The 10,243-nt window shown below is 39.1% G+C and overlaps 1 protein-coding gene across 6 annotated transcripts; it reads left to right on the top strand.

Moving 5' to 3' along the window:
- Positions 1–187: 187 nt before the first annotated feature.
- per (period circadian regulator) lies at positions 188–10,229 on the top strand. 6 transcript variants are annotated; one of them, XM_017622850.1, is made up of 12 exons: positions 188–268; positions 422–582; positions 666–782; positions 2,084–2,175; positions 2,718–3,138; positions 3,213–3,569; positions 3,631–4,958; positions 5,021–5,149; positions 5,213–5,296; positions 7,296–7,436; positions 9,873–10,076; positions 10,148–10,229. In XM_017622850.1, exons 5-11 carry the CDS (start codon positions 2,742–2,744, stop codon positions 9,936–9,938), a joined length of 2,502 nt encoding a protein of 833 aa, XP_017478339.1. In that variant the 5' UTR covers positions 188–268; positions 422–582; positions 666–782; positions 2,084–2,175; positions 2,718–2,741; the 3' UTR covers positions 9,939–10,076; positions 10,148–10,229. The 6 variants fall into 6 exon arrangements, with proteins under 6 accessions (XP_017478339.1, XP_017478337.1, XP_017478338.1 ...); XM_017622848.1 differs by having other exon boundaries at positions 3,186–3,569; XM_017622849.1 differs by having other exon boundaries at positions 419–582.
- Positions 10,230–10,243: the final 14 nt, after the last annotated feature.

The following is a 10,243-nucleotide window of genomic DNA, read 5'->3' as shown; positions in this document are numbered from 1 at the left end:
CATATACATAGTGTCACTTCCACTTTTTCCGCCTCTATGCAAAGCCTTTTCAGGTAGTGGACTAAAACTGTAATACACGTATCTAGAAATAAAAGGTTATAGAATTTTATTGTTAAGACTTTTTTAATCCTAAAACTTCTCGTAAATTCTTAATTTACCTGTACATTTAAACTTTTAATTCCAGCGCTAGCTCTAAATCACGCATCAGCGGTAGCAATTCATCCGGCAGCAGCGGCTATGGCGGTAAACCATCAACACAAGCAAGCAGGTACATACATATATGTGTAACCAAATCTTCAAAATTTACCCAGCTTCTCTCGCCGTGAATCGATGACGTTAATGCTCATTCAATACTATTCCTTACACCTCGCTTGTTTTCTTTTCTTATTTTCTTTTCATTGTTGTTATTTAATCACAGCAGCGAATTGCACATCAAATGCGTCAAAGATAAGGCACGCAAAAAGAAGAAGTTGAAATACTCAGCTCAAACAAATGTTCTGGAAAATCAGGATGATGCCCCAAACACCACAAGCGAGCCACAGGGCGAGGAACAAAATACTTTGGGCTGTGAAAAGGCAATTGGTAAATTGATACTTTCGTATCTCATACGCAAAAACATCAATCAGTCATTTGTTAATCAATTTGTATTTACATATTATTTGTAGCACAATGCAGTCGCCAGAAGGAAAATAAGGAGACGTCAATACCGTCGGAGAAGGAGACAATCGAACAAACTAAGTCGGAAATTTCGCTGCAGTTTCCCACACCGTCGCCATTGTCAAGTAAGTTTAACTATGTATATGTATACATACAAATGTATGTAAGTAAAATCTGAGAATTATTGCCGTTTGGAAATTTAATGGTAATTCCGTTTCTACCAAAAAATGTCGCTGTTTGATTGCGCCCTTCTCTTTTCGTGTTCGATTCTAAAATAAAGATGAAAAAATTGTGTGTTCCTTTCTTAAAATGTCACACGCTTTCAAGCCAAAAAAAGGCACATTCTCTGCCCTTTGAAGCTTTGTCAGGGGAAATGGTTGCCCCAAAAATCAGATGGTTGCTTGAAACGTCAATGATATGAAATGTGTGAGCTATATAAGGACAAGAGGGCAAAAACAAGCTCTGCTATGTCCTTTTGTCCCTGAAAATGAAAGGTTGCCCGGATCTTGAGTATCTAAACTGCACCCAAATTGGAACAAACTTCATTTAATTCAATCCTGCTTTCCCACATTTTTCGAAAAAATAAACATCTTAACCCTTTACAACCCATGGGTCCAAAGAGGTCACTTTTTAATTTGTGGTTGTATTGAAAAAGTTTGAATGCATTTTTTTCTGAACACTTTTATTAAAGAAAAAAATGCCACTTAGTCATAAAAAACTAGTTATGCAGTGGATATTTTTGCAAAATATTGCCAAATTATATTGATTTTTCCTAACACACAAACCGTGGTACGAAGCTCAATAGCACTATTGAAATATACATATGTTAATATATTAATTTCAATTGAAAACCTGAAATATCTGAATTTCCAAATTTGTGTGCTCAAAAGTTAAAAGGATCAGGCTTTACAGCAACGAAATTGCAAATAGCTATCTGTTTCTTCTCTTTATTGAGTTCTCCCATCCAAATGGTAAATAGTTCACTACTGACAGAATCAAGAATACCTACAAAAAAGCCTCGCAAATTCGCAACATGAAACTGAGAATCTATATATAAATATGCCACAAGAAAATTTTGCAATCCATGATTACGAATATGTACTGTAATTGCAATCCTAAAAATTTTTAAATTACAATTCAATAATTGTAATCATGAAAATTACGGTTACGAACACTTTAATTGTAATCCTAAAAATATTATGATTACAATTAATGNTTACGAATATGTACTGTAATTGCAATCCTAAAAATTTTTAAATTACAATTCAATAATTGTAATCATGAAAATTACGATTACGAACACTTTAATTGTAATCCTAAAAATATTATGATTACAATTAATGTGGTCGTAATCAAGAAAATGATGATTGCGATGCATTGATATTGAAACTATACTAACAATTTTTTATTTTATTTGTACTTTCAGGTACCACACAGCCAGATGGAAAATCTGTGAGAACTTGTGAATCGGCGCCAGGAAAATTGGAAAGCTCCGGTAAAGGAGGGAAACTAAAAGAGGTAAGAAAATTTAAGAACTTGAAAACATACAAAGAATAATTCATAGAAATAAATATAAGAACAACTATGTACATATCGATGGTCCTCTGCAATATAGACGCAACTCAAAGCTCCCTTACCCTTACTACTTTTAAGTTGCTCATGTGTCTAATCCATGTCTAATCTTTATTTAAGTAAAGGATCGGACAGGATTAGGCAAGTATTAGAGATATGTGGCCCTTAACAGTAGCGAGGGTTTTGTTCTTTTTAACAGTGTTGCCACCTGTTTATAAAGATAAATTCAATCTATATAACAGTTTAAATTTATTACTACAATATGTGCGCACATTTCCTTATTCCCATCGTCGTCGGCCATTTTACTGCCGATAAAGCGATAATAAACTTGCTTCAGGACTTTAATGCCAATACCTCAAAAGACGCTTTACCAAATCATAAAATGTGGCTGGCATAATATAAAATTTTGTTTATGTATATTCATTACTTCCCAAAAAGCATCAATTTCAATTTGAATGTATCTTCCTTTTCCAATCATCGCATCCTAGGAGAATTTCTGCTGTGCAATATCAATGCATGACGGCATCGTACTTTTCACCACTCCCAGCATAACCGATGTGCTCGGTTTTCCACGTGACATGTGGCTGGGACGTTCATTCATAGATTTCGTGCATCCCAAAGATCGTGCCTTATTTGCCAGTCAAATCACCACCGGCATACCAATCGCGGAATCTCGCAACAGTGTACCCAAGGATGAGCGCAGCACCTTCTGTGTAATGCTACGTCGTTATCGCGGCTTAAAATCCGGTGGCTATGGCGTCATTGGACGTCCGGTGAGCTATGAGCCGTTTCGTCTGGGACTGACGTTTCGTGAGGCGCCCGAAAAAGCACGCCCTGACAATCTCATTACACACGGAGCAAATATGTTGCTAGTAATTTGTGCTACGCCTATTAAGAGCTCTTATATAGGTATGTATAGAAACTTGACTTGGTGTTTGCTGGCTCATTTGCATCAGTGCGTTTTGTTGTGCCTCCTGTTTCAGTGCCAGATGAGATACTGTCACACAAAAGCCCTAAATTCTCAATACGACACACAGCGACGGGCATCATTTCACATGTGGATAGCGCTGCTGTATCTACGTTGGGCTATCTACCGCAAGATCTTATCGGACGTTCAATATTAGACTTCTACCATCCGGAAGATCTGATGGTGTTGAAGGAAATCTATGAGACTGTTATGAAAAAAGGACAGACTGCGGGCGCTTCATTTTGCAGCAAGCCGTATCGTTTTCTGATACAGAATGGCTGCTATATACTCTTGGAGACAGAGTGGACAAGCTTCGTGAATCCGTGGTCGCGTAAACTGGAATTCGTTATAGGAAATCATCGAGTGTTTCAAGGTGAGTTATGAGGCAGCGAGCATTGGAAGATATGGTAATACTAATAAACATTTATTAATAGGCCCCAAAAATTGCAATGTTTTCGATACGGCGCCGGTTAATAAACCAAAACTTTCGGACGAAGTGCGCAGCCGTAACATTAAGGATGAGATACTCAAATTGCTGGACGAAACGATATCACGACCCTCGGACACTGTAAAGCAGGAAGTTTCGCGTCGCTGTCAAGCGTTGGCTTCATTCATGGAAACCCTAATGGATGAAGTTACACGCACTGATCTAAAGCTGGAACTACCTCCTGAAAATGAGCTGACCGTCTCCGAGCGCGACTCAGTGATGTTGGGTGAGATTTCGCCACACCACGAATACTACGATAGCAAAAGTTCAACAGAAACGCCGCCCAGCTACAACCAGCTAAATTATAACGAGAATCTGCAACGTTTTTTTAACAGCAAGCCAGTCACCGCGCCCGTTGAGGTCGACCCCATGAAGAACGAGGAATCGTACAGTATTTCGGCTGATGCACGAAATACGCTCAGCCCGGTACAATGTTTTGAAGGCAGTGGCGGCAGCGGATCTTCGGGAAATTTTACCTCCGGCAGCCAAATACACATGAGCAGCATAACCAACACCAGCAATGCCGGCACCAGCTCCTCATCGGGCAGTGCACAGCTGGTGTCATTAACCGAGTCGCTACTTAACAAACACAACGACGAAATGGAGAAATTCATGTTGAAAAAACATCGGGAATCACGCGGTCGTTGCGGTGAGAAGATCAAGAAGGCGTCTGAGAAGATAATGGAATATAGCGGTCCAGGGCATGGTCTCAAGCGAGGTGGTTCGCATTCATGGGAGGGCGATGCCAATAAGCCGAAGCATCAACACACGAACTTTATGGATGCGCAGCGCGACTACGGAGATCACCACAATCTAGTGGCAAATACCAGCAGCAAAGCGTACGGCACACTACAGACAACACTAGGCGATGTATCCTTCGCTGGTTCCTATGCTGCGGCTGGTCTTTCCTGTTCGCGCAATGTTAATCTTTGGCCACCATTCTCGGTCGGTCTCACCACTTCACAAACATCGCAAACAATGGCGCAAAGCGGTTTCACACCGCAGCACAGCATCTTCCCCACATTATACTATATACCCGCCACAGCTGCAGCAGCCGCAACGCAAACGCAAGGCAAGCCCAGTGTGACCGATATGCCCAGCACGTCGGCGCAGGCACTGCCATTGCAGTATATGACTGGTGTTATGTATCCGCATCCGTCGTTGTTTTATACACATCCCGCAGCGGCAATGATGTACCAGCCCATGTCATACTCAAATATGGCCAACTCGCTGGCGTTATCGGAGCAGGAGAGCAGTTCGAGTGCTTTCAAAACGGTAGGATGCATGGATAATTTTTCTTCTTGGAGTCATTTCGATAATCTTATTTTCGCCAACAGACTCAACCGCTTATGCTGGCGCCAACGCCCACAAAGACACAAGGCGCATTTCACTCCATCACACCAGCGCAACTGAAACGTCCATTATCGCAGGCGACTTCTGTTAAAGCCGAACCCGGTTCGAATATGGTGAGGAAATATTTATTATGTGTAGAGTGGGAAATTTATATTTTATTTTATATGTTTATAAAGGCTCCTTCAGATTCCTCCAAAAAAGGTATTGCTGGCTCGCCAATGCCATCGCCACCGGATCGAGACAATGGAAATGATCTGAAGGTGCGTAAGTCGAAGCAGAATGCTTATGGTGATTTCGTTTCCTCCAAAAAATGTTGCCCTGCCCCGGTAAAAAATGTGTTTGATGTTACACTCAATCCTGTCCTTGTCTAAAAAACCATCTGATTTTTATGGCAACCATCTCCCCTGACAAAGCTTCAAAGGGCAGAGAATGTGCCTTTTTTCCTTACAAGACTGCGACAATTTAAGAAATGAACACACCATTTTCACACCTTTTGCCTTTAATTAAGAATCGAACATGAAAAAAGAAAAGGGCAAACAAAAGGCGACATCTTTTTGTAGAAATGAGATCATCATAACTTCTAGCAAACTTGAACTACTCATCTATGTCCTACGAAATTAAAGTAAAATTTTCAAAATTTCAAACCGACACACAATGCCGCCTAAGTAGGTAAAAATCGAAAAATTCTTTGTCTGCAATGTGAACGTGTTTAGTCTTTTTGTAAAGCTAATTTATCCACTAAGAAGAATTAAACAGAAATGTCCCTTTAAAATAAATTATATGCCGCCATGAAGCCACTAAAGTCGACAAATTTTAATAGGAGCATAGCCATGCGTAAGCTATCCACGGAAACAAACGTCAAAAATGCATTCTTTAAAATAAAATGTAGGTTTGAGGTTTTTTATTTCCAAATAGATAGTAGAGAACTACTGGAATAAAACTTTTAGAATAATATTAAACACAGGGTGTCCCTGCAGTATTCCAGGAAAACAATTTTTTTATTTCAATTTCAATAAATGGTAAATTTTAATGGAGTGAATTAAAAATATATACATATATAAATATGTTATTTTTTAGAGTTTTTAGCTTTCGTAAAAAGAAATAAAAACCTGCTAATTTTTTTACTTTTTGAAGTAATGCGTTTTTCGCTAATGCATAAAATAATTTTTTCATTTTTTGTCAAAAATGAAGTGTTAAATTAAAACGCTTGACTCGTGGACAATAGAGGTTTATTTTTTTCGAGAGTTGCCACCTGTAAACAAATTATATTCAAATTTGTTTATTAAATTAAATGAATTATTAAGAGGTTGATGTCAATCGAAATGTGTATGAAAAGGGTATATTCTTTACATGTAGAGGGTTGCCACCTGTTTAAAAAATCAAATTCCATTTGAACTAAAGGAAATGAAATCGATAGGTATCACCATATGGGAGTCAGGCGAAAGAGGTTTAAGAAGGTTTTAGCTTACAAATATTACCAAGAGGGTTGCCACCTGTTTGTAAAGTCAAATTTAGGTAAACTAAAATAATAATTGTGTCAAACCAAAGGTTTACGACATCGTATTTGTTATTTTATTACAAATACATACATTGTCAATCAGCGATTTGTTCCGATTACAATCCTTTTAAATTACTGGACTCTTAAATTAACTTAGGAATGTTTTTACTTTTCACTTATTTCTTGCTAAATATGTCTAAATATGTTTTTATAATACCCATAATCAATATACATATTTCAGTTACCTTATTCGCTTAATTAAAGTGAATTTGGTTTTTTAAACATGTGGCAACTCTTCTACGTATCGTTTTGAAGTAAAGCATTTTCAAAACCATTTCAATTGATACCCATATTGTAATATCTAATTCATTTAACTTATTAAATAATTTTAATAAAATTTGTAACAGTTTAACAGGTAAATGCCACAAGAACCCAAATTTTCAACATCAAACTGCATTTGCAGTGAAAGATGAAAGTTATACAAAAACAAATTGCATTTTTGAATTTAGCGTCCTCAATTTTACTAAGAAGCGAATTTTCATTTATATCCGTCCATAATTCTGTTTTTTGCCCACATTTTATATGGAAGGGAAGCACTGTGCCACATTCTAAGTTTCCATTGTAAAACAACATATAAGGCTAAAATAAGAACTCGATATAAATTGCTTTGCTGTTAAATGTCCACGAAAAAAAAAAAAAATAAAAATTCTATTTTCGACACAATTTTCATATAATGTCATTTTTTGCTTAATCATTTCCAGCCTAATACAGATAGCAATGGTAACAGTGATGACATGGATGGCTCCAGTTTCTCATCATTTTATTCATCTTTTATAAAAACAACCGACGAATCTGATAGTCCACAGGAAAATGATAAGGAAGATAAGCATCGAAAATATAAAGTAAGTTTTTGCCTCAATTATCAGCTATGTATGTACCTAAATACTGAGTAGATAGTAAGTTATAGCTGGTTCTAGATAAACATATCGAGCCCTTACCCCTTAAAAATTTTTTTTACTAAATCTGACTACTTCGGACTGAAGAGAGTAACTCTGACTGAGTGGTGCTCTCTCATTTCTGCGGTCATTTCGAGTTACGAAACCGGAATGGTTTGCCGCGTATCTTTAGCCTCATCCTTGCGAGGAACGGGTACTCGCACAGAAAGTGTTCGACCGTCTCCTTTGTTCCCTGGCCTTTGCAGCAGCGACAAAACCAGTTGTAGGGGTAAGCCAATCCTTTCGGCATCTATCTCAAGGGGCCAGTGCCCTATGCAGACTGTAGTAAGTTTGTAGGTATTTTCTTTTCTCATTCCCCAAAGAGCCCTGGTTTTAAATGGGTCATAGGACACCCAGAACTTCCGGGTAATCCTATACGATTCTGGTCAGTTCCACCTCTGTCGGCAATTCCGCGCTTGATTTGCCCGAGCGAGACACTCATGTCTACGGCGTGAGACACGTTCAGTGTAGAGCCGCACCAAGCTAGTTCGTCTGCTGTCTCGTCTCCGTAAATGTCTCTATGCCCCGGCACCCATATTAGGGTAATTTCGTATTGATCAGAAATCGAGGCCACGTCTCTCATACAGTCATCCACTATTTCAGATATAACAGAGGTGGAATAGAGTGTCTGAATAGTTACTTGGCTATCTAGATATTCGTCTGTGTTCTCGCGGGTGCATTCTCTTTGCTCTACCTTACTGTCTCCTTAATTGAAAAAGTTTCAGCCTGCAAAATGCTTGCATGGTCTGGTAGGTGGAAGGAAATTAATGAAAATTCATCTTTGATCCGGTCGTGAAGACCCTTAAGACCTCCAAGAAGTGGACCCTACCTTGAGTCCGTTCAATACGGCTTGGGAATTTCGTGCGGGGTTTGTGGTAAACCCAGGTTTTCGGTAGAATATATATTTGGCCCTATGCTGAATATCGTCATCGTTATCGTCGACGATAGTCAGCGTAGCAGTAACATGGCTGACGATGGCCGTATCGTCACTTTTACTGACGATGACGTTATTCAGCATAGGGCCGATTAATTTTACACTATAATGCGTTAATGATGGAACTATGCCCGGACGGCCTTTCCTTTCAGAGCCCCAAGGCACGCAGTCTGATGGCGCTGTTAGTAATCGAGTTTTCGGTGAAAATATCTATCGGTAATAAGCCAAGCAAAACGTTGAATACATTTCACCCTTTACTCCATTGGCTGCTGACCTTTGACCTTTGATATTGTAGCACCGGCCATGTGAGTTCAACAATAAATGTCATATTTAGGTAAATTTAAGGTAGAGAATCTAGTCTCGACAAGAAATACAAATAGTGTCTGGAGCGAAACGCTATTAGCCATTTAGACAGACACATTTGTATGCTTTCTTTTAAGGAGCTATTAGGTTCTCACGCTCAGAAAGAAATACCTTCTGGGGTTCTTTCATATGGTTTTTTTTCTATATGAGGCACCTGGTTCCTCGTTTCTCCCCGGCTGAAGGATAGGAATCCCTCCCCCTTGCTATTAAATCTCTGAATTGCCGACGGAAAGCTCTCGCACTTGCTTTCCCACTTGGTCATTTCATTTTAAAGGGTTGCGCAAAAATTTTACCGTCGCCAAGAGTTGACTGGTTCCAGATGGCAGCTGCCTAAGTGCTCTAAACCGTTCTCTCGCTTGATTTCGATTTGCCCAGTCTCGTTATTTAGCTTCTTAATCCTCGGGACGTCCAAATTGATTCGTCTGGCCCTATCACGCACGTCTACGACTACCGTCACTTCAGGGAGAAACCCCGCTCTAATTTCGGGAATTGTACTTGCCATTATGAAGAGGGTGTTATAGCACCTAGGCGTGCATTTATTACTTCTCAAGCCTTCCCGTTTAGCTTATTTTGTGTTCGATGATGTCGCTGGGTGTGGTTTTTTGCTGGAATGACGGGCAAGTGGTCAGAGACCACATTGTGGTGGCATCTTTGTTTAAGATAGTGAAATTAGAGCCCTCTACCTACTCAGCGATGTGTGTCGCGTTGACCGTTACCCGACACGAGCCTGTTGTCACCGACTGGGAGTATACTTTTGTCGAGGCGATAACTTTAGGCCCATCAGGTAAGTGGTGGGATGAACACATTTAAAAGCTTCAATTTGACTAAACTAATAATTATTTAAATGCATCACCACCGTACGTCACAACCAAATCGCTCCATCTTATCTAAGTATATGGTATAATCAGTCTACACGTCAACAAAAGGAATTTTCGTATAGAATTTCAATGTTTTGACTGCAACTGCCTTCTAAAAATGCATTCATATACAAAATATATGTACATGTATACATGTTTAAAGATACATTCCCCATTCCTCCCTTTCAGGTACAAACCGTGTCCAAGTCAATGGACAATGCAGAAGGCGACCAGACATTACATGGTGATGGCTAAATATGAGTAGAACACGTGAGTTTCACAACCAATTGATGTCAGTATTGAGGCAACGTGACGATCAGTAAGCGGCAATTTTATTTACTACAAACTATTCCCTACAAGTTCATTTTGCAAGAATATCAGGCAAGAAAAAGTGTAAGTGTAGCATTCAAAATCACGTTGTCGCATTTAATAAAGCAAAGTTCACTTCTTTTCCGAATTTGCAGATTAGCGTAAACATTGCCGCTGACAGGCATTTAAATGCTGAAAATCATAATTTTTCCATGCCCACGTAACAATTGAGGCAATGCAGTGATTATGAG

The sequence above is a fragment of the Rhagoletis zephyria genome, unplaced genomic scaffold (genome assembly GCF_001687245.7).
Source record: "Rhagoletis zephyria isolate East Lansing unplaced genomic scaffold, Rhagoletis_zephyria_1.1 Rzeph_scaffold_02947, whole genome shotgun sequence".
NCBI classification, from domain to species: domain Eukaryota; kingdom Metazoa; phylum Arthropoda; class Insecta; order Diptera; family Tephritidae; genus Rhagoletis; species Rhagoletis zephyria.
This window is presented reverse-complemented; position numbering and strand designations above follow the sequence as displayed.

Coding starts and splice junctions, on each gene's coding strand:
- per (XM_017622848.1), top strand. CDS start 2,742: ATGCATGACGGCATCGTACTTTTCACCACTCCCAGCATAACCGATGTG. Junction 3,570..3,630: donor AAATCATCGAGTGTTTCAAG/GTGAGTTATGAG, acceptor ATTTATTAATAG/GCCCCAAAAATTGCAATGTT. Junction 7,437..9,872: donor ATAAGCATCGAAAATATAAA/GTAAGTTTTTGC, acceptor CCTCCCTTTCAG/GTACAAACCGTGTCCAAGTC.